The sequence below is a fragment of the Elaeis guineensis genome, chromosome 2, assembly GCF_000442705.2.
Source record: "Elaeis guineensis isolate ETL-2024a chromosome 2, EG11, whole genome shotgun sequence".
Lineage (NCBI taxonomy): Eukaryota > Viridiplantae > Streptophyta > Magnoliopsida > Arecales > Arecaceae > Elaeis > Elaeis guineensis.
The window spans coordinates 111,752,164-111,776,664 of record NC_025994.2 but is presented as its reverse complement, the minus strand read 5'-3'; the positions used below and the strand labels follow the sequence as shown (position 1 = coordinate 111,776,664).

General features: G+C 39.8%; 1 protein-coding gene across 2 annotated transcripts; it reads right to left on the bottom strand.

Moving 5' to 3' along the window:
- Positions 1-692: 692 nt before the first annotated feature.
- On the bottom strand, positions 693-24,215 carry LOC105043506 (homeobox-DDT domain protein RLT2). 2 transcript variants are annotated; one of them, XM_010921087.4, is made up of 18 exons: positions 23,395-24,215; positions 22,754-23,269; positions 17,797-17,867; positions 16,808-17,335; positions 16,631-16,720; positions 16,391-16,555; positions 16,087-16,309; positions 15,702-15,802; positions 14,531-14,617; positions 13,298-13,450; positions 13,048-13,203; positions 9,161-9,370; positions 8,359-9,075; positions 7,718-8,272; positions 6,160-6,795; positions 5,936-6,040; positions 4,140-4,403; positions 693-2,056 (listed from the first exon to the last, which is right to left on the bottom strand). In XM_010921087.4, exons 1-18 carry the CDS (start codon positions 23,540-23,542, stop codon positions 1,226-1,228), a joined length of 5,556 nt encoding a protein of 1,851 aa, XP_010919389.1. In that variant the 5' UTR covers positions 23,543-24,215; the 3' UTR covers positions 693-1,225. The 2 variants fall into 2 exon arrangements, with proteins under 2 accessions (XP_010919389.1, XP_010919381.1); XM_010921079.4 differs by having other exon boundaries at positions 17,788-17,867; positions 23,395-24,214.
- Between the last annotated feature and the right edge of the window lie 286 nt (positions 24,216-24,501).

Genomic DNA, 24,501 nt, shown 5'->3' with positions numbered 1-24,501 from the left:
CCATAAAACTACTCCCATTCCCCGACCTCCAAGGAAGGCGGCATTCAATCCCTGGTCCTTGAAATATGACCACAGAATATTATACTGGTACCTTGAATCCTTTAATTTACCCCAGTTTGACTCACGCATTTAGGATGTCCTCTCTAAGACTACACTGGTACTTTCACTTGCCCCAAGCATCACATATACAGGATTTTTCATCTCCTTTTTCCTTTTATATCATTTCTGCTGAACTCCATAAATCACAGTTTTTACATAGATACACTTCAATCAAAAATTTGGCATGACTCTACAAATCAAAATATAAAGATACATACGTGCATATACATACATATATACAAACATGTACAATGCAGCTGACAAATATTTTCCTGCAACCCTATCCTGCCTGTGACACCAAAACAGAAAAAGTAACACGCAATCATTCCAAGTGGTGTTCTTCAACAGAATGTTGCTCCGTGCAAACAGGGCCAATTCCTCAATGATGTAATATCAAGGATGGAATGAGTGCAACTTTCAGTTAATCTGAATTTAAGGAAAGGCTTTCGTATTATTAGCAGCAGATACAGCACAAATGTTTGACCTAATATGCACTTGCCAGATGCTTCCAGGTTACTCAAAAGCCAGAAGCAAAGGAAAAAAATGGTAAAAGAGCTTTTCGTGAATATGGAAACAACTGAATGATGCCAAAATCAAGGACGAAAACCACCACTCAGGACCATTGTTTCAATATAATCAACCAGAGAAGCATGGACACACTTCCTAAACTGACCCTGCATCACGATACACATAGTAGACACGTAACTAATTATTAAAACAAATTTTATCCCAATCAAAAAAAAAAAAATTCATAAATAAAATATAGATCACTCAATAGGTATGGAACAGCCTCAAAAGGTTTGACCAGCACAAATCTACAAATTTGTCGCATCATTCAGTATTGCTTAGCCTGATCTAATTTTGCCGCTAACTGCGGACGATGAGCCCAAGCGTGCCCTTCTCAAATGACAGAGATCTCCTTCCCTTATCTACACTGTCCAGAAGCCACCTCAGGTTGCAAAGGCAATTAGGAAGCTTCCTCAGACAGCCTCAGCCCTTCATACCACCAGTCCAACAAAAAGGAAGACAATGGCAGCCGCAGCTACCACCGGGCAGAAAAAAAAATGGACAGATATCATCTCTCAAGTACTTTTCTCTCATACTCTATACAGAGAATCAAAATTCCTTAATCACTGTATTCTGAAGAGAAAGATGAAGCGCCTTCTTCATCTCCATTTCCCACACCATTGCCAACCTCCTCCCCATCATCGCCAATTTCATCTTCGTCTTCATCATCCACATCAGCATCCAAGCCCTCATGACCATTATGATCCACCTCATCTTCCTCTATATCTTCATCTCCTTCCTCATCACCTTCTGCATCATCATCCTCCTGACTCTCATCATCCATTAGTCCTATGGGTTTGCTGTCATCGTAGTCTATAACATAATCTGCTACCTGGTCATCATACTTATCTCCCAATGCTTGACCATTTTCATCAGATTGGGAACCTTCACTATTGTCATCATCTTCAATGTATGCCCTACTGGTTTCCTCTAAACCCCATTCTTCTCCACCCGAGCTTCTTGGAGACTCAACACTGTCCTGTTTGACAATGTTACTCACATTGTTAAAATTGCCAAACAAAGTCTCTTTTTGAACTGCTGGCACCCTGCTCTCAGATCTTTGCCGTGGCCTAACAGTGCGACGGCCCCTCCTACGCCCCCCTCGGCCACGTGTCCTGCCTCTTCTTGCATATTTCCGCGTGGTCTTCTCAAAACAATTGATGTTTTCATCTCTGAACTCTGCTCTGGTGTAGCTTCCATTCCCTCTTGAACCTCTCCCTCCACGTCCACGACCCCTTCCACCCCGACCACGGCTCCCTCGTCCACGACCTCTGCGTCCACTCCCAGGATCAAGCCACTTAGCCTCTTTCAGGTAATCAACTTGATCTGAAGTATCTGTCGGATCCAGATCCTGAATACTTTTGACAACTGCATATCTTGATGAAAGTTTCTGCATGAAAGAATGCTACCATCATCCAAGGGAGCCAAAATATGCTAAATTCAGATAAATGCTACATTTAGGGCCTTTCTGGATGCCCACACAAAGTATCACAGGAATAAGTTCTCCACACAACTGAATTTTAAGAGTCAGCAACTGAAGAGAAAAATTAGGCAGCCATAGCAAGAGATCAGGAGCTTTCGGATTATAGTCCCCAAAGATAGGATACTGGAATCCTTCTCAGAGGTGATTCCAGAATCCCAATTCTTTTGGGATCACATGAGACAGTCAGTGACTAGGAGCATCTTTTAGGACCTGTTTGGGTAATCCAGCAGAAACAGCCAGACCAACCCCGTTGGACTGGTGGCTTGGACAACCATTTGGGCCTGGCACACATCAACACACCCCAGTCCCAGCCCATATCCTGTGGGGAAGAAAGATGACCTCGCAAGGTCTCTCATTACTTCCCGCAGGGATCAGCACTCCCGGGCTCACCACATTCTCTCCCCCACTCCTGCTCTCTCTCCACTATCTCTAACACATCCTGCTGGATGCTTCAGGATCCAGCAGGATCTTCCCAAACGGGGCCTTACAGCATGCTAACCTCTCCCCACTGTTCACCATCTACCATATATCCTCTGGAGACCTCACCTGGGCATTCAAAACTTACCAGGCATTGAAACAGCGCCATAGAAACCCAAACAAATTAGAAAAAAAGTGACACCAATTTTCAGAAGTTTAAACTTTCTTACATGAAATTTTCAACCAATTAATGGTGGGTAACAAAGGATTACATACGCATCAGATTGAAGTACACAACACTATCCAATAGATTTCAGTATACAACGCTATCCAATGGGTAAGTTCATTTTCTGTGCAGCATTAATATTAGAATTTACACGAGCAGTGAAATACAAATGTATTAAAATTTTAGCTTACTGATAAAGTTCCTCTAGATTTAGCATTGATTTGATTAAAAGTTTGGATGATTTGATGAAACAAGCAGTGAAATGAACTAGAAGAGATGCATGGAATAATTTTAGGAAGAAAGAAAAGGGGTCCTAACATTGGGTAAAAATGATGACTTAGAATGGTTCCCGAACTCTGGCAACACCATCCATTTGTTGGAGGAATATACTTCAATAGAATTTCACTAGAAAATTAAGTAGTTTCTGATATTGGAATAGTAATTAAAATTGTAAATTTCAAGATTTGGCTTGTTTATCAATGTATTCTGTAAAACAACATGATAAGAAAAGGAAGCACTAATATAAGGGATTGCAAATATATACAAACACACACTCTCAATGTAATGTCTTGAGTGTAACAAAAAAATGTAATTTCTTTAGAGGAAGATAACAAGCCATTAGGTCTTGGGTGGAACAGGAGCATTCTTCTAAAATTCAATTAGAGATTTCACATGATCAAATCAACACATGATAGATCACAGCACTATTTCCTTGTCCAAGTTTGCGGCAGTGCCAAGTTGCTGATGTTAACTCCTTCATCCTAATGTCCCTCTTATCTCCTTTTTTTTAACTAGGATTCTGAACCTAACTACAACGCATGCACTTATAAGTCATTTACTTCTGACAAAACATAGATAGCCTAAATACAACTACCAAAGCTCCAAATTGATTTTCGCTTGTTCTGCTGAAAAAGAGACATGACTGTAAATTCATGATTAATGGATTGCATAAGAGCATAAATTGATTAAAATTTACATAAATTGCTTTAGAAAAGTACGGGAATTTTTGATTTCAACATTTTGAGACATAAAGCTAACCAACATTACATAATTTAGCTCCCCCCAACAACTCCACATAAAAAAATTAAGGCATATTTCTAACTGAGCCAAAGGATCATATTGCTCCAATGAGACAGACAATTGACATGAAAATATTTATATGTCAAACAAATACTTCATGATTTAGTCAAAATTGAAGTATCACATATCAACTGAAAATTACAATTAACCATAAATACGATGCTGATTCCTACAATGCAAATGCTTCCTATATCAGTTTACAAGGCATCCAGATTATTTATTAAAGAAAACAAAAATTCAGAAAAAAAGAGAAGATGATGAACTTACAATAAATTCTCTTACTTCCTTCTCCTTATGGGATTCCAGCTTTTGATGCAGCATGTAAGAAACCGAAGAATCAAGATCCAACAGCCTTAAAGCCACAGCTGCTGCAGTATCAGGCACCCATGGAAGTACAGGAACTGACCCTGAAAGGAGAACAGTATTGTCTACAGCAAGTCCTGGTGTAGTAGAACTCAGCAGTTCAGTTGTTGTTTCAAAATCTGATGACAGACAGTCCCGTCTTATTGCACCTTCTAACAAAGTCAGAATCTGCAAGCGCATGAAACAAAATTAAACAGTACTTCTTGATTTCTGTACAAAGAAGATATTCACAGAATGGAAAGGGCAGAAAACTAAAGTTCAGCTTAGTAGCATTTTAATCGAAGGAGTGTAGTATGAAATTAAATTGTTGCCAAGAAAAGATCTAGTTAAAATCAGGCAACACAGAAGGCTGAAGAAACATCCACAAGACGAAGCACAAATGACAACTTGTGTATTTTAAGAGATATAATCCAAAATTGTAAGCAGTTACACCTATAACATTCTACCAATCATAAACCAAATAAGGGCAATTTACTTTTGACAGGTATACTAACAAAGAACAACTGGGTAAAAATATATTTGAAAGAGGACCAGGAATTTTTCAAACTGTATTGCTTCGTCTGATACAAAATGTATTTTTAATTTTATGCTGGCACTTTAGTCCAATTTGGTCACACCAACTAACACAAGACATCCTTAACCAAATTTCAGACCATATCTAACTGTTGACCAGCAAATCAAGAATCAGGAAACAAATTGCCCCCAATCTAGGGGTGAAAGTGGACCGGACAATATCCATCCACATCCATTTTCGCATCCAAATCTATCCAGATATGGATAGAAATTTGAGTATCTAATTAATATCCGCATCCATATCCATATCCGTCAAAGACAAATGGATATGGACATGAATAGACAAGTACCCAATCCATATCCAAATACTTGATTTTATTTGTGACCTTATTTAATTATGTATAGCTTAAGAACTTTTTAGGGAAATATATAATCACATTAACATGCTATTAACTTGGTTTATCGCCCCCATGGCACGGGGCTCCACTAGTGAGTTGAAGCGTTCCTTGTGATGGTCAAAAACTAGTGAAGGCATTTGAAGAGGAAAAAAGGGACTAACTTCATTCATGTTCATAAGCCACAAATAATGTGTCATGGATGTTGATTTAATTATGAAATTGGTACAATCAATGCATTCCACCATTCAAAGAGACACTTCAACAATTGGAATGCTGCATCAGATTTTACTACTTCCATAGCTATTTCACCCTGGTTAATTTTGAGAATTCTTGCAGGCCTAAACTGCATTCATTTCAGGTCAGGGTCATTGATGTTTTGGATCAATGACAACCGTATCCCAAAGCCTACAAGGGGCAAAGTGACTAAACACCAAACAATTTATTGTATCAAAAACTATCAAACTATATTTAAAAATTTTGGAGCACTAGATTTGACATGTAATGAAAAACATTTTACATGAAGACAGCTAATGCCAACATGAAGCATTAGTTTACTGTAAGGTAGAGGTGATACAGGCCACTGAAACCTATATTAGATGGAGACACAAGACGAACAATGATCCACTCATGCCCTGAGTAAAGAGTTTCGATGACTTCCAGTGAAATAAGCAAAAACATTAGTCTCCATGATTGCTTTGTATTGGTTTAGTATATAGTAGTAAAAACAAACTGAAATGATCAAAAGATGTGGAAAAAGTTGTGTGGTCAATATGTGAAAGTAAATGCGACCTGAAAGAGTTCCTCAGCAGATGACGACGAGTGTAACTTTACACCCCAAGACTTTCGATATCCTTCAGTCCAAAAAGGCTGAAGAGCTTCTGAAGGAATGGAGACCTGCAAAAACAACAAACTCTACAGTGAACATAATCAAAATAGCAACATTAGATTACATAAACTTAATTCAAAAAATGAAACTAAAAGAAGAAATCCAAGCTTAAGCAGTGTCACAACACCTCAATTACAGCCAACTGTGCCTTAAGCAGCTTGATCCCTATGGAAAGAGAGGAATCTGACACTTGGACTTTGCACTCAGTGTCCATTTTTCGCTTTTCTTCACACATAGTCACATGTTCTGAAAAATTTGCATCAGCATTATAAAAGGTTTTGAATGTCTTATGGCAAGAAGGGCAATGCCTTTCCTCCGCCAAGTAAGACTGGTAGCAGAAATGGCAAGTCTGTAGAAGCTCAGAACATCTTTTCTTCCCATATTTCATGGCAGATAATATATGAGGATTATAGCATTCTTTCCACATCCATCTCAAGTAGCCTTGATACCTCTTCAAAGCAGCACTCTTCTCAATATCATTCCGGCCAAGATCAATCTTGAACGATGTGGAGAATTCCAAACCATCTGAAGTAAGACCACAAATAGTACTGCTGGGACTATCCAATTCTGTGGTACAATCAGGACTTGACATCATTTCATTAGCCCCAGATTTGATGGAACCTTCAACTGAGTTCAGAGAGGTGGTACACTTTTTCCTCCTAATTGCTTCTTTGAAGGTTGTTTCAATTCTTTGCAACATAGAATGCAAATGCGACTCCCTAATACCACGTGTATCCAGGGAAGCTAGAAGAGCATCAAATGCCTGCATTTTTATTAAGAATAATGTATTATAAGTAAAGCAGATAATTTACAAGGATTATGCACCACATTCAATACTCAAATATATGTCATGACTAAGCCCAAAATAATGAAAAGGAAAATTTCAGTTGGTATAGTATAAACATGCATGCTCCTCTCCATTAGATAAGAACTTTTTTTATATAAAAAAGAAAAAAACGAATACAAATTCTTCGATGACAATAATTTTAGAATGAAATGAACTAGGTATGGTTAACTACATATGCACATGCAGTGTTAATGAGCTAAAAAAGTGAAAGACTAAACAACCAAGAAAAAGAAAGTATGAGGTTTCCAAACTAGTCTATATGATCTGTTCATTTTTAACAACAACATCTATCTGCTTAGCTATTTTCCTCTTTGCATTCATTAATAGCCCTTTCAGTTTCTGGATCTGTATCCAGCCATTATGCTAGCATGGTTCGCAATCCTCAACATGCCAATCAAGTTTTTACACTTTTTAATTTTATGGTAGGATCTACATGAACAGTTCTTATTGAAACAAACATAGAAAACAATCCAGCAAATTCAGAAACACAATGTGCATGAAATTACCGCAGAGCAATGAGTATTGCACTGCCCATTATTATCCAATTCAAGAACACATAATTTACTATATCAACATCTAACATAGAAAGAAAAAATATTTAAAAATGAAAAATAACACAAAAAGGTCATGAAAAATTAGTGGACAACTTAGCACCTGATATTTAAATTAGAATTTGTTTTCACAAACTGTAGAAATAATTGACCATGCAACTTTTATCAGCTAAGAAAACTAAGTTTGACACTAGCAGATACTGTGCCCGGATAATAAGTAGGTATCCTACTCTAAATGAAGGTAAATGAAATTAAAATATTAAGTATTAAAACAAAAGAGTGGGCACCTCCTCTGAATCAATAACCCTCCAAAATCCATCTTTGGACTCAAAGAAGATTCTTCCTGAACCAGGATCATTTGGTGAAGCAGATGTTGAAAACTGCCAGTATCGATTACGCCTACGGTCTTGACCCAAAGGTAGTGACCTGTATACATATAGTTGTTCTGCCTTGTGACCAATATATGATTTTAATTGTGAACGTGACTTTTCAGGAGCATATCCATATTGTTGAAGTGGAAGAGTGTCTGCATTTGAAGAAAAATCTTGTCCTAAAGAATTCTTCTCAGCAGATGCATTACTAACATTGATCTGACTGCTTTGCTCAACAAACTGGTCACTGTTGATCGTATTTGGATTTCCATCACAACTCTGATTCTCAAAAGTGGGTGGTGGAGTTTGACCTTCCTCCAGTGCAGCATTTATTTGGGTTGCCTCAGCCTTGCTCCCCATGAAGGAAGAGTACTGTAATTTGCTCGTGTATTCTTCTTTAAAACGTCTTTTATCAAGCTGTGCTTCTGACCACATTTGCTTCTTTAGAGCATTTGCAGCTTCCAGACGTTCCTGAAAGATTGTGCTTTAGATAACAGATCACAAATAGAAACAAAAATAAGAGAATATAGTATCATAGAAAAGGGTCAAATTGCTACCTCAAGAATAACACGTATGGAGTTCCCTTCAATAGCAACACCAATCAATGCCACAAGGGCATTAAGGCGCTCCTCAACGCTAAGATCAAAATAATCACCTTCAGTCAGTCCTTGAACCCATTGCGCACCAAAGTTGCTCTCATCAATCTCTGTGTTCTCCATGTCAGCATTAACTACCCCATGGCAGTTTGAATTGATATCAAGTGACTGTGAAGCACCTGAAGCACTTATTACTTTGGAGTTCTCTGAAGGAGGAATTGGAAGACCTTTTTCCACATTCCTAGAACCATTTTGTGGAGTTAAATCAACCTCATCACCAACTGCCTCCTCCTTTTCATTACCTAGAGAAGTTGATGTTCTAGTAACTTCTAATTCATTTGCAAAAGGAACAGTCTTGTTTAGTTTTGCTTCAACATCATCAATTTCAGGATCATCAGCAACATCACATTCAGAATCTTCATCTCTTTCAGCATCATCAACATATTCTGTGTCCTTTTCAGCTTCTTCGGAGTCTGAAAGTCCACTTTGGAATATTTGTATCTTTTCTCGTGCAGCGGATAGTATCGCTTCTGCATCAGCAGGATCCTTTCTAAAAGGAGTCCGTACACAATATGTGGAAGGAGCTGTTCTTTCAAAAAGTCTTGTGTCTCTGGACAATGCTGCAGCAATAGATGCCTCTGGTGTCTTGCTTGTTGTGAGATCCCTTAAGCCAGATTTCTGACAATGAAGGGACAGCAAAAGAATATTCAGATGGACAGGTCAAGGAGGGGAAGAATTTGACAACTTGACAGAAGACATGCACCTGAATCTTGTCTGCAACTTCTAGTATTGTAAGGCCTTTGCTTCCCTCAAGAGAAAGGACATGAAAAGCAGCAAATTTGACGGTTCCAGGAGTTAAACGATGCCGAGATCTACGTCTATGAGTATAACCTTTTTCTTGCATCAATGCCACTGCATTTTCAGCAGCTGAACCATTCCGCAAAGTAAAAATTACATCCTCACCATCATTACCCTGAAGATCAGAAGAAAATTTCATAAAATCACTACTGAAAAGATAAAAGGCTAACAACTGATAGCACCATCAAATGCATGCGTATTACTTGACTGGTAATGCATCGTGAGAAAAATGTACATATTTAAAAAGAAAAAATGCTTCTTCTATTAAGTGATCGATGCTGATATTGCTAAGAGAATGATATGATGTGGTGTCAAGCACCAGTGGAAAATCTGAGGGATATTCCAGACTCCAAAACGGTAGAATTCATGAACATGATTGTATGCCATTGAAATCATACCCACACACATGCATATATTCAAGTCCATATCAATTACACAATTAAAATGACATGGGATGGTAGTAGCAGCAGCGGTGGTGGTACCAGCGGTAGTAGGCCAGGCCTGCTTCGGGTCGGGCTTCGGGCTCAGCTCGAAATCATTCAGACCGGGCTCAGGCCTAGAAACAGGGCCCGTTTTCATTTCGGGCCAGACTTGAGCAGACCTTTGGCCCAACCCGAGCCCGACCCTAAGCCAGGTTAAAGCCCGAGCCCCTTTTTCCTCTCGATCTTCCTTTAACCCTAATGAATCCAACATCAAGGACTCCGCCTCCCTCTCCCTCTTGCTCTGTGACGTCGCCTTGGCTGGCGATGACAGGTCCAACGGCACTATTTCCTTTGATGATGGCCAATTATCTCTTCCTCCTACAGACACTTTCGAGTTCTTCTCTAGTGACTTCTCCACTACTAAGGAGATGACTCTGTTGATGACGTCTTCCACCAGGCACAGCTCCTCCCTTATAAGCCCCCTCCTCCGCAACCATCTCCGGCGAAAACGAGCAATGCCCCCACCCCCAAGATTGCTCATTTCAATCACCAGTGGTCGGAGTCGCTCGACGGGATCAACCAACCCCGCGGCGGCACGAGGCTCTGAAACCGATAGAGGATCCCTATGAGGGTCCCACTGACGGTCGTGTTCGGCCCTGTGAGAGTCCTGCCGGCGATGGAGATAAAGGACATCCAAAACCAACAAAGGCAACGGAGATCAGCATCGCTGGCGGAGGGTTGGCCCAATTGGGCTCGGGCCGAGCTCGGGCCTATATTTTTCCAAAAAAATCGGGCCTAAGCCCGGCCCGAAGCCCGAAAAACTATTTCGGGCCAGGCTCGGGCAGGGATATGGCCCAACCCAGCTCGGCCCTGTTCCAGCCCTAATCATGGATCAAGCCATAAAAGGGACAGTTTGTTCTGAAAAAATAATATTTTTACTAATAGCAGCATAACATGGTTAATTAATAAAACATACATGTCCACAGATGCAAGTGTCAGTCTCAAGTATCAACAAAGAACTCTCTCTTTAGACACTATATTGTCAACTAACCAAGTGCAGGGCATATTGTGCCATACCAACAGCAGATCGGGAAGGTTCCAATGCAGGGCATATTATGCCATACCAACACCAGATCGGGAAGGTTCCAGCAATAAAATCGAGAAAACGGCAAGCAATGAGAGAAGGAGAAGGAAAAAGAGGAAGAGAGAGGAGGGAAGAGAGAGAGAGAGTGGTGGGGAGTGGCGGCTGCCAGAATAGGACCGAGGGCGGATAGAGAGAAGGCTTTTGAAGCCCTCTTTCCTGCATTCTTTGGAACAGAGGCAGAGCCTTTTTTTGAAAAGGAAACAAGAGCTTCAACCCCTTTTTCTATTTTCTTATTTTTTTAAGTAAAATCAGCAGCCATTGCCTACCTTTTTTTCTTGAAATTTTTTTAAGTGAAGTCGGCAGTGACTGCCCACATCACTTAAAAAAATATTTTTAAAAAAATGAAAAAAGGGCCAAAACTATCACTTTCAAAGGACAGAGGGCTTCGACAGCCTTCTCTCCCCCTCCCTCAGCCCTATTCCAATAACCACTACTCACTGCCACACTCTCTCCCTCCTTTCCTCTCTCCCCCCCCTTTCCTCTCTTTCCTTCTCCCTCTCTCTCCCACCTCCCTCTCCCTCTCCCTCCCTCCCTCTTCTTCCCTCTCTTCTTCCTCTCCCACTCACTTGCTGGTTTCCCCATCAGTTCATGCCAGAACTGCATGACATAAGGGCATTCCTTATCGTATCGCCAGCCTACCGATATGGGTGCCGATTCTGATACTACAAACCTTGATCAACATTAATGTAAACAAAAGATTATTTGATAGGCTCTTCCAACAAAGATATATGCATCACCTTAAAGAATTTGAACAACCTTGAAAGTTAAAGAAATTAAAAACTTTGGAGAACAATAAACATATGTCTTGGAAGAATTCAGGATGCCTTTGAGTTTTAAAAAAGATTTGCAACCTGACCATGGAAAAAGGCTAAGGATCTGGCTTTGTTTAGTGAAGTGTGCTTGATAGTACTTGCAACAAGTGATAATGACAATATATCAACTTTCATAACAAACTTCATTCATATCTCAATGTCCCCCAAGTCTTTGAACAGATTTGCAGAATTCTATGGCATTACAGCATACAATAATATATGCTAGACATACATAAAAAAAGTAGATCGCAATTCATATATGCAAAAAGTCATTATAATCTATGAAAAACGAATAACATCTACAAGGCATAAGCAAACAAACCAATTCTTAAAGTGAATAAGAATGTCCATAAAAGCTTATGACTGGTTGAAACAAAAACTGTTTAATGTTTTAATCGATGTATTTATCTTCTTCAATGAGACATGTCTTATTTTTTCCCTTTATTTTTCAGAAATATTTCAAAACAACCACAATGATGATACTTCCAGAAACACATATGACAAACGAGATCAATCTCCTAAAAAGTATAGATGAGGGTAGATACCATCTATTTTTCAGGAAAAGTTAAAGTTGCATGCTCCATAGATGTTTAAATAGACATGAAAGAATCCAAACTTCAAATGGCTGCATGTTGGTCTTTTGACTTTACTGTTGCATAAAAATAAAACCAGCCTCTCCCAACACCTCTCCTATTCTCCAACAATATAAACCATGCAAAAGTGAAATAACAAAACCAAATGTCATTTGGATCACATCAGATGGAACCCTGGGTATTCAGTCCAGGCAAAAACAATCAAACAACCCCAAAACATGCATTTAGTTTTTGGGGCTTCGATTATGTTTCCTTAACAAAATAGAGCATTTGACTCAAGAAAGCTTCCTCCAAAATCCTAAACCACAAATCAATCTCCAGCAAAGAGAGAAAGCATTTCATAAACACATGATTCTAATTACAAGCATAAACTAGTTGTAAAGCATATGATAAACTTCAAATGTTGCAAAAGAAAGAGGACAAATTTGAACTACATACATTGCATAAATCACCGCTACAAATATATTTCAAGTGATATTAAAAGGCCTGATAATAGAGAAGAAACTTGAGACAAATTGTGAATTCCAACTTAAGGCAATCAAAGTGCACTTCTTTTATGGCTAATCTTGGTAACAAACACAATCCCAGCTTGGCAACTGTTCATAATAACTTGTTTTCTGAAGTGAATAAGACTGAAATGTTAACTGCACTTCCTCAATTTTTATGAGATACACATACCTAGATAATATCAGTTCCACCACTGAAAATACCAACATCAACCAAAGCATAAATAAAGATCCTTGCGGACCTTACCCAAGTTCTGCAGGAAATAAATTAAGATGTGAAAGTAATTGTAGAAGTTTATATCAGGGAAAGGAAACCTCATTGTCATCTCGGAAATAGGCACGTTCCATGTTTCTTTTCTTTAACTGAGGCCCGAATCCAGCTGACAAAGCAAATTGTCGCAATATTTCAGGCCATGTCAAGTAATTTAGGTGGCGCTGCCAGCTGCATATGTTGAAGCCCCAAGCATATGCCTAGCAATGAAACCAAGAGTTAAAGTTGAAATACATAAAACACAATGCAATATGGAGAAAAGAAAGTATAGAGATGTGGAAAAGGCCAACACACCCCTTCAACGATCTGTGGATGGCCACCTCCTGGATTAGCAGCACTATTTTGGTTAGCTCCCAATGCCATTGCTGGAGTCCTTGCAACATCCTCAATATCTTTAATAATAGATTTCAATAAAGCAACATGTATCTCCCCCAACAGTCTACAATCCTGTAAAAAATTGTGTTAGATTGACGAGACTAAGACCATCCACTTGGCTGGCAACTTGGAAACAGAGTAGGGTCATGTAGGATTGACCACATAGTTATCCCAACTATAAATTAGGCAAACTCCCTGAAGGAGTTTGGCCTGATAGATAAGTGTCTAAATGCCCTTTTATAATGTTATTTTCTAAAGAGAGATTAGTCCAAGGAAAGGCCTTCATTTTGGGAGGAGAAAAAAAAAAGGTGCTCTTATCAGTTAACAAGATCCACCACAATGCCTCAACAACGCATTAAATTATAACCAAATTTATATTTTTATCTTCATTTTCACTTCATCTGGAAGTGAAAATACAAAATTCCAAAACTTTAAAATTTTAAAGCATATCCCTTGGTGCAACCAGTGGTCCACAGAGAATGACAAGACACTGGTAGTCATATATGTATCTATCAATACATACATACATACAGAGCTGAGTTTGTGAACTTGGGCACCATGTAACCTTCCAGCAAGCTTTACTCCAGATCAAGGAAACAGTAATGATAGGTGAGAAAGATGCCTACACCAGTTTATACTTGAATTTAGAAAGCATTAAAATTTTAATCATTGAATGCGCTAGGTATACATAAGAGACACGGCTCTGGCTACTCCAAAAATCATATGTCCAGACCAATTATTCAAATCCCTTGAGATGGAATTGTCCTGGTTTTTCTGTTTAATGGGATGCGCTGCCATCCCACCCTGTGCCGATACTAATCCCCTGCCATGCACCAAACAGGAAGCTGGGATAATGAGGGGAAAATCACATCCCAACACATTAGACATTGCCCATTCCAGCATCCCAAAGCACGTCCCACTGGAACTTGAATCCTTGATCCAGACAAGCATTAATATTTGTTAATGTCTAGAAGCAATGAGTCGAGACTAATTGCAAACAAAGTTGGCGTCTCACAACCTCCATGTCCCTGATTTCACACTCTCACATTGTTTATAGCATTGACCCAACAAAAAAACAATTCCAAGATGCAGAAGACGTGAGACATCGAAAAGTTCAGAATGATCAAATATGTATATGTATAGAGGACTCACATAATCATGGAGAGATTGAACAAACTCATCGAGAGTGAATGGCCAAAGCCCGAGGATATCAGCAAAAGTAATTAAAAACTTCCAAACCTGAAATTTATAGCCAATAGCATTCAATGTGTTAGGAAAAATTCATTCACAAATATATATAATGAGAAAAGAAATTCTAGCATAGTTTGTCGAACTGGCCCAACCGGACAGTTCGGGGCGTACCCAACCGTATCAGCAGCTAACTGATGCGGTTCGGATGTCCAATCCAAAACGCCGATAAAAACGAAGCGAGGGAGAAGAAAAGAAAGAAAGAGAGAGAGAAGGGGAGGAAAGGAGAAGGGAAGGCCGATGGTGGCCCATCGAGGCCGCTGAAGGGCCACCGAGACTCTGGCTCTCCATGGTCCTCCACGACAGACTGAGAAGAGAGAGATAGAGAGAGAAAGGGAGGGGAGAGGAGAGAGGGAGGGAAGGCAACAGAGAGGCTGTCGGAGAGCCACCGGGTGGCCGTCTTGGCCACCGAGCAACCAAAACCACCAAGCGACTGCCATAGGTTCAAAACAGGAGCTTCACCCCTATTTCATCCGATTTTTTTTTAAAAATCTGACACAGCAAAGCCGGTAATAGGTTTTCCGCATAGTGGTTTTGGGCTGTCCGATGGCCTCCCCGTCGCCTTCCCCTCCCTTCCCCCCTCTCTCTTCTCAATTTCTCTCACAGAGGATCGTGGAGTCCGAGAGGCCTCGACAGCCCTCCAGTGGCCACGTAGGCATCTCCGTCGACTATCCGTTCCTTCCCTCCCTCCTCCCTCTCTTTCTCTCACTTTTCCTCCTCGGATCGTCCTCATTCCCCCATTGCCGTGTTGGTTCGGATCCGGTACGAAGGTGTACCAACTCACACAGCCGACCGGCCAACATGGGATTCAGTTCCAAGTTGACGATCCTTGAAAAAGATCATATCAAGTGTAAATGGAATTATAATAAGTCCTACTCATGAAAGCTATACAGCAAATTACCAGCTTTCTTTTATAATAAACAAAGCACGCATGCATAATCTAGCTCATTGACAATCCAAATGAGTACATTCCAGCAACAAAAGATGTTTTCCAAAACAAATCCATCACGAGAGCAATCAACTCCAACATGAATGTTAACCAAATAGAGGTATAATGGCCATCAGAAAAAGGTACCATGAGAAGGTTCCCTATGTTCTCATCAGAATCTCTCCAAGGTTGAATTGCAAAAGGCCTTTTCAGTCGTACTGATTTTGGGGGAAATGAACTCAACATATCTGAAGAATAGAAAAAGTCTTGAATTACCGATTAAAGTTCAGAAGAATTTCTCATGATGTAATCTAAATATCTTTCGAGTTGACTTTTGCTTATATAGCAGGAAAAAAAATATTAATCATGCTTACAAGTAAACATGGTAACTTCACCAAGAAAAATCAATCTATTTGTTTGTAACTGAAACTAATAAAAATCATGTCATTACTTAAACTTCATGTTCCATAACCAATAAATGTACAAGGCAGGCTAACAGATTGGCAGCACACATTATTTTTTGAAAAAATACCTCTGAACGAATCTAGCTGCTGCAAAGTATCACTGTCAAGTGAGAAAATTAAGGGCAACCCTTTACTTGATGCAGCCAACTCCATCAGTTCCAAGCGCTCATCTTCAATGAGTTCCATATATTCTCTAGCAAGCCTGCGAGCTGTGGCCCTCTCATTAGCAGCTTTTAGCCTCGCAGCCTCCTTCTCCCTTCGCAGTTCTTCTTTCTGCCTCATCTTCTCAGCCTGGACTCATCCCAAAGAAAAACATACTGATTATACTTTGGACAAAGAAAACCCAAAAGACTATAGTGTTGAGCCACTTACTCTTCGGCTTTCTTTCAGCATGAATTTCTCCCTGCGCTCAAGTTCACGCCTCTGTTCCCTGTGGAATCTCTCTTCCTCTCTCTGTTTTTCACGCATCACCCTCTCTTCTTCTTTTCTTCTTTCACGATCATGCCTTTCCATTTCCCTCCGCATCTGTTCTTCTCTCTGTAGATGAAAAATTTTATTTAATGTGCAGTTAATGGACCCCAACAAAGACACATTCAGTAAATATTGCAGCACCTTTCTTCTCAGAATATCCTGTTTTTCAAGTTCTTTCCGGATCCGCCTCTCATGGGCTTCAACCTCCTTCGCAATTCTTGCTTCTTCATTCTGATAAAAGAGGAAAGAAAACTCTAAAAAAAGATCCAATAAAATAAAATAAAATCAGAAAAAGCTTGTTTACAGTACCATGCATACCTTACGTTTCCTCTCCATTCGAGAAGAACCTTCCTCACGAAAAATCCTCCTATCAGATGACAAATATGGATTTTCTAATGTCATAACTTCATGAACACCAAATTGAGTGTCACTTGGAGCGGTGGTAAAAGAGCTACTATGCGGAGCATTGTCATACTCTGTTGAAACTGAAGAATATATTTGCTGCCTGCCTTGATGAGACAAAAGGCTGGCACCTGTCATTTGACCTTGAAAAGTGTAACTAGGAGCCACCTGCTCATTTCCATGCAAATATTGCCCTCCCGAAGGTAAAGATGGCATCCTAGTACCAGGGGCATCCACTGAAGAGTCATAGAAATGAGATTGAGGGAACCTGTCATATGTCTCTGATTGGACACTTGGCTGCTCAGGGAGAAACTGATATTCATGAAGAGCCCTTGAACCCATCTGAGGATGAACAACATTAGAACCTCCAAGTGCCTGCTTCTTCTTCCCACTAGATGAACTTGGAATGAAACAATGTTCCATGCTAGGCAAGAAAGTTGATGCCTACAAAACAAAACCCGAGTATTCCAAATGTTGAATGGTATATGATTTTTTTCTAGAAAGGAACAATCAAAGTTCATAATGCCAAACTATAGATTGTAAGAAATGTCAATACTAAAAAGCGTTAGAAGGTTTGCCCTACTGATCGGTACCAATGCATATCAAGAACGAACCTATCATACCATACCGGTACCAAACCAGTACATGGTACAAGGGGCACACCAACACTCATCATGCCGACTCAGCATGCCACACCGGATACCATGCCACATGTACCAACACTGTGAGGATGGTATCGATACAGAGTTTGGTACTAAGATAGCAAACCTTAGGTGTTAGGTTTGGGAAAAGTCAAAGCAAAAGCCTATCAAACCAAATAGGCAGCCATGTAAACCCGATGCAAATTTGAAAAATAGCAGCACAACATGATAGATGGTAGGGGCAAAATAGAAGACCTTAATCACCTTCCCATCATGCCTCTCAAAGAGTTTGCCATCATAAGGTCGCAAAGGCTGCTTCTGCTGTGGTGTCATTGCTTTAAAAGAAACAAAGAAACAAAGTTGGAGAGTCAGCAGATAATCGGCATCAGCAATCAATCAAAATATTAAATAAAACATAATATCTAATCGACAAGGCTGATTCACAAATTGCATATTCGCAACTTGTAAGAAATAGAAGACTTGAATTCTTGAAGAGCTGCATCATCAACAATTATTTACTAATACAGCTCAGCCTTGAAATTTATGACTTTCTTATTTGGGAGAGGCAATATACACTGTATATTTCGATATTTTCTTCCTAAAAGAAGTCCATAACTCCAAAGTTAGTATTTAATGCTCATTCAGGCCAAAATGAAGAAATCTGCTGTTACATGCCCCTTCTCCTCCATTATTGTGTTATTCTATATAAATGTACTATGATATCAATGTGAAAACCATTAATGCTAATGCATGCCTAAATGTGACTAATTTTCATCAAATCAACAGCTAATTGTATTTCAAAAAAAAAAAAAAAAAATCAAACTAAAAGGTGGATAAAATCATGTAATTACTAGTTCTGTACAAGCTTGATGTCCCTTCTGCCCTCTTCAGGAACCAATTGCCAATATCTAGCTCGCAAAGCCAGAATCAAGAATAAACCAGACCCTACCATAGGTGAATACTTCAACCATCCTAACAAAGCATGTCAATCAAAGTTGTAGTTCACAAAGAAGAACATAATGAGCGATTACAACTATGAGACCAAGACCTTAAATTTCCTAGTATATCTCGGTTAGCAAAAGATATCTTAATAAAACAGCTTAAGCATATTCTAGCAATTTTTCATCATAATAGCAGTAATGATACTAAATCTAGAATGAACCTTTTATTAATCACTTCATTTAGATACAAGATTACTCAACAGTGCATGTTATATGGGACTTTCAGTTCAATATATCTGCATTGATTTGATCAAAGTCACGTACGTGTGTTTATGACTACATATATGTTCCGATGCAACACTTGAACAAAAGCATATATGTTCATGCGCAGCACTTGAACAAAAACTATATCATATACCCATACACTACATAACACAAAAGCATCCAACAACATGCATATGTACAAATATATGTAGGAATCCATGTCTGTGCGTGCATTTATGTCTCCAAGATTTGGTTTTGGCATTTTGAGAATGACAGGACAAGATTACTCATATAGATGTAAATATCTGACCCTCATATCCATAAGATGGAATGAATGCGGCTGGATCTAACAAAATCCTACCATTTCAAACTGAGGGCAATGTCTGCCATACCATACCGAACCGGCCAGTACAGGGCATACCACATCGTGCCAGTTCGGAACCATATGCTGTATAAGGGGTGTACCAACATTCGAAATGCCAAACCCGCCCCGTACCAACATGATAGCAGGTTGGCACCAATGCAGAGCCCGATACCAAAATAGTGAACTTTGACTAAGGGTGTTCCACTTCACATAAAAATCGTTCAGAATGAACTAGTAATCCTGAACAAGTACATTAGCCTCGAAGCAAGTTAACGTTGAGCATGTTTTCTCCCATTTAAGTTCAAGGTACTACCATAAGTCATATTATGGAGACAGATGCCAAATGATCTAAGTTATAAATGTTAATGCCTCAAGATGGTGCATCTACATACCCATTATCATATGTTTAAAATTCAAGTTTTGCTATACCATTCGGTACTGTACGATACTGATATGTTGTACCATACCATATCGACATTCCGTACATGAAATTGTATCGTACCAAACCACATTTTGACACTATAATAGGATGGTACCGCTATGGAATCCAACACCGAGATGGCGGACCTTAGTCTACATTGTCTGCAAAAATTATAAAAGTATATTTCCTGCTGATTGCTAATATTGGCAATAGATAATTTATAAACAATTTTCACTTCTTGACAGTGACCACTTGTGCCCCTCAACTTGATAAAAGGCCTCCAACAAATTCAAAGACGGTTCATTGGCTGCATAAATGACATCACTCACATTTTTTCCTACAACTAGGATGGGTGGAAGCCTGCCCATTAATTGGAGCGACGGCAAGATTGAACCCAAGTCTCTCGTATCAATGCGAGAACCTTAACCAACCCAATCAGGTGGCAACCTCCATCACTCACATGTTTAGACTTGACATATTTCCAATATCTTAATATTGAAAAGCAAACTACAATACATCAAACACATTATTATCTACCAAACAACATCAAACTAATATCAACTTGATCACCATATCTATTTGATTGATGGCATCACATGATGCATTATAAGGCAGGTAATAAGTTAACCACTTGGCAAACATCAAAGATAAGAAGCTGCCAACCATACCCACCTCAAACATCATAATGATAATTATGCAATCACAAAAAAAAAAATACTGCATAACATTTCTTTACCTTGCATAATAAAGCTGAATATTGTGTCCGTGCAAATTGTCGATCAATTAAAAATCTTCTTATTCAATAATTACCAAAAACTATCGGAAATTTCTTTCGTATAATTCCTTTCACTTTTTTTAATGAATGTTTCCAGAAAATTTCCTCTTTCCTAATTTATTTTTTCTTTATTTCTTGCAAAATTAATTGGGAAGCCTATAAAACTGATTTCCTTCCTTGTTTGCTGAAAGGGTAGATGAGACCATTATTCTAAATATGCTTGTACGCACCATTACCTGAAGACAAACTTTCACTGACACAAATACATGCATTCTATTTTTCGGCAAAACTTAAATACATTTTTTACAAGATGCATGTCCAACATAGCTTATATTTTCAACATAATGCCATGGTGATTTTCTCGGAAATGCAACAATGACAGCTGCAGTTGAAGGAGAGAAAGTCATATCTAGTGCAAAATTCACACAAAACAATTCATAGTGAGAGAGAGAGAGAGAGAGAGAGAGACAGAGAGAGAGGCCAACCCAAAAATGCTTTCAGATTCAAGCACACGTCAGCAAACTTGAATGAGTGCATAAAGGTATACAAAAACTCTATATTTACTGCTTCCAAGTAGAGAATGGATGTTGAAGTACGCCACATCCATGCATATCAAAGACATATAACCAGTGCATATCAAATTATAAATATAACAATGACAAATAAGTTTAGAAAAAGAAAAACATGATAATATAAACTTCAGGTGGAGGTTGCTAAAGTTAAATCGTATTATCGTCCATGTTGGTTATACTCCAGACAAGAGAGACAACACCTGAATACATGAACAGAGTGGGAAAAAAGGGCGAGGGGGACCTTATGAAAAACTGTAAATCCCATCTATTTGCCAGACAAATATTTACTGATCTACTAAAAATATAAGAACAAGCAAAATCATAACCTAACCAACAAACCTTACCCCAGATATCTTCAGATGGCTTCGCAAATTATTTTGCACAAATCATTCTCGTTATTCACTACATATTCCAAATCATTCCAGGCTCCCATCAGTCTCTTCCCCATCCATTTCTTGACACATCAACAAATATATGAATTATGAAATGCATTGCCTGTTTAGGGCTCTTCGGACTTCCTTTAAACATTCCCATCTCAATCAGTTCTCTGTTCTCCACCACTTCATTCTCAGTTTCTGCAACCCATAATCTTCCTCTAAAGTACACAATTTCAGTCCCTATTCATTCTTGTTCTATCATGGATCCACCTCAGCTATAATCCCTGGCTGCAGCCTGCTCACCTATTGCTCTTTTTACTAGCGAACATTGTGAATAACATATTGTGGACCATATTCTTGTTTAAAAAAAGTTCCAGCCAATATCAGCAGCATACAGAAACAATGGAATGAACAAGAAGTGCCTTCCCACTTCATTGTGCGAGCCGGATATCTTCTATAGCTTACTCCTCAAGACATATATGTAGATAAATGAAAGGGATTGGATGAAGGAAAACAAAATAAAAATATGTGGAGGACATATCATCCACATTCACAATAATCTGGAGAACAGAACCAGGCTCGGATAGAAAGATCATGTGAAATGTGAATATTCATGGTGTAAAACAATGTGAACTAGTAGAAAAGGCAAGACCTCATGATTGAAGGGTCCCAAGACAAATCTATTTGCAATTTATCCAAACGAGAAGAAATAAAGTACTTATGTAAGACCGACAAACCTCATCTCAAAAATTTGAGTCCAGCCTATTTATGTGCTTTGATTAATTTTATAGCCCAAAAACTATGGAATGAATAGAATATTGAGGACTATATTCTTCTTCTGGCTAATATTATGTGACAATAATGGAACAACCTTCAATGATCTGAACAGTATACCTTCTAGAGTGTTCTCCAAAAGTCACATTTCTAGGATTCTAAAGAGCATAGTAAAAGTAAATATTACAAGAACTACGCAACTAGATACTTTGTGAAACAATTAATATGATCAGGAGCCCCTTGATCAAAATCTATTTCTCATGCATGTTATCCTCGCCCTCCTTCAAGAATTTCTTGTTACACCAGGACTGCAAGAAATAAGGTACAACGACTACAAGAACTTCCCTTGCTGCTACCATATAACTATTAAAGGAGTACTGGCAGATTAGAAAACCCATCATCATGATTTCGAAAGCAATAACATGTAATTGGCGAATGCCAGTGAACTGAAATGGACATGAAATTGATGAACTAGCGCACTAGAAGGTTTAAAGAAATAAACACCAAAAGGATATATGTTGCGATTATAATTAGTTAAACATCTAAAGCAAGTTAAAGTCCATAAACCCATAAGTGTTCCAGTAGGCAATACAAGTTGCAGGTCAAAGAACTCAAAGCAGCTGCAAAGCTACCCATCCCTAGTCCCCATAGAAAACCCTAAGAAGAGTTGCCCAGTAAAGCGCTTGACGAATGGTATATGCTATCATAACAGCTAGAATAACCATATGAGTACCTATAGGCGCCCCAAAAGCACCGGGCGGCAAAGGATCGAACTCCACGCCGAGAATGGGTCCATCCTCCCTCAGGGGCTCTCCAAGTTGCGCTTCCACAGAAGCAATCACACGGAGCTCCGACATTGAGAGTGGCAATGGCTGCGCCGGTGGGGTATGTTGCAGCAAAAGCCCTGGCGGAGGCTCATAGTACCTCCTCCCAGCAGATGGCATCTCTGCCCCAATCCTCGAGACTGCCGCAGCCGCCCGGGAGACAGCCTTCCTCGTCTCCCCACCACTCCCAAGCCCTCCCGCAAAGGGGTTCGAGCTAGACCCCACCGGTGCAGCCCCCGAACCCATCATTGCATCGCCCCCAGCGGCCGCCGCCGCTGGCTCCTCCTCTTTCCGCTGTCTCTTCGCCGGCGGGAACTTCCGGTCCTTCAACCTCCTGTGGCAGAACCACATCTGCAGCTGCCTATCCGAGAGGCCGGTCTTCGCCGACAGCTCCACCCTCAACGCCTCCGACGGATACGTCTCCACTGCCAAAGCAAAACCAAATCAAATCGAGAAATAAAAAAGGACCCAAAACCCAGCCCGATCATCGACGCCAAAGACCCTAGAAAAATCGACCAAGAAAGAATCCAAAAGGGATCGATCAACAGACCGGCATAGGTTTTCTCAAGAAGCTCCAATTGGTACGGGCTCTTCATCTGCCTCTTAGAGGGTTTCACCTCGCCGCCCTCCGGGGTCGACGCAGGTTTCTTCAACCCCTCCGGCGGGGGCTTCCCCTCGCCGCCCTCTCCAATCTCCATAGGCGGTGGCCCAAACCCTAGATCATGAACGGTTTGAGAGATCGGAGGCGAAAATACCAAAGCTAGGGCTTCTTATTTTGGACGAAAAGGAACAATGAATGGTTGGACGAATCCCTCCCCTGCATTAATTTATACCACGGGGGGGGCGAATAAGGGAGCGATTTGGCGTTGAAAAAACCAAAGAAAAAATAAAAAGCGACCAGATGTGCGGTGAGATTTGGCGCGGATGAATAATAAGAATAGGAACACGAACAATAACAACACCGAAGAAAGCGAAGAACAATCAGAACAACAAATAAGATTAGAGAGAGAAATGATAAAGATATAGAAAAGAATAAGGAGGAGGAACAGGTGATTAGAATAAGAAAAAGACGAATAAAAATAGAAGGCGGGTTGAATTTGGTTTTGGTTTCGGGTTTGGGGCGGATTAAAAAGGATGAACAAAAGGGAGTAGCGGATTGTTTCCATGCTATTATCTCTTTGAGGGAAAAACGTTGCCGTGATGTAATGGGTGGGGTGATTATTTTTCTTTTTTTTTGTATAGTTTTGGGAAAAGAAATAATTTAAGAGAGGGATTCTAGAGAGGAGTAACGGAGGGAGCATGGGATCATTGAAGAATGAGAAGCGATGCACGAATCTCCTTCGTTTGAGATTTATTTTGATTTCGATTGAAAAGAGAGACTTGAGTTCGTTTCTCTTTTGTAGTCCTCTTCTCCCATTTTCTCTCTCTATAGCTTTTTTTATGATTTTTTTTTTCCACCTCCGAATTCTTTTGTTGGGATGCGTCGTAACTTTATTGTGTACGGAAGACTGGAATCCAAGCCCCTCGTCCCGCGGCGCGGAGGCTTGGATCCGAAGCGGCCTGTTCTCGTCTGAGCCGTGGCCGTGGGTCCGGGTCTGACACGGAGCCCACATGTACCGGACGGAATCGCGGACCGGTGCTTTGCGTGCAGGGTGAT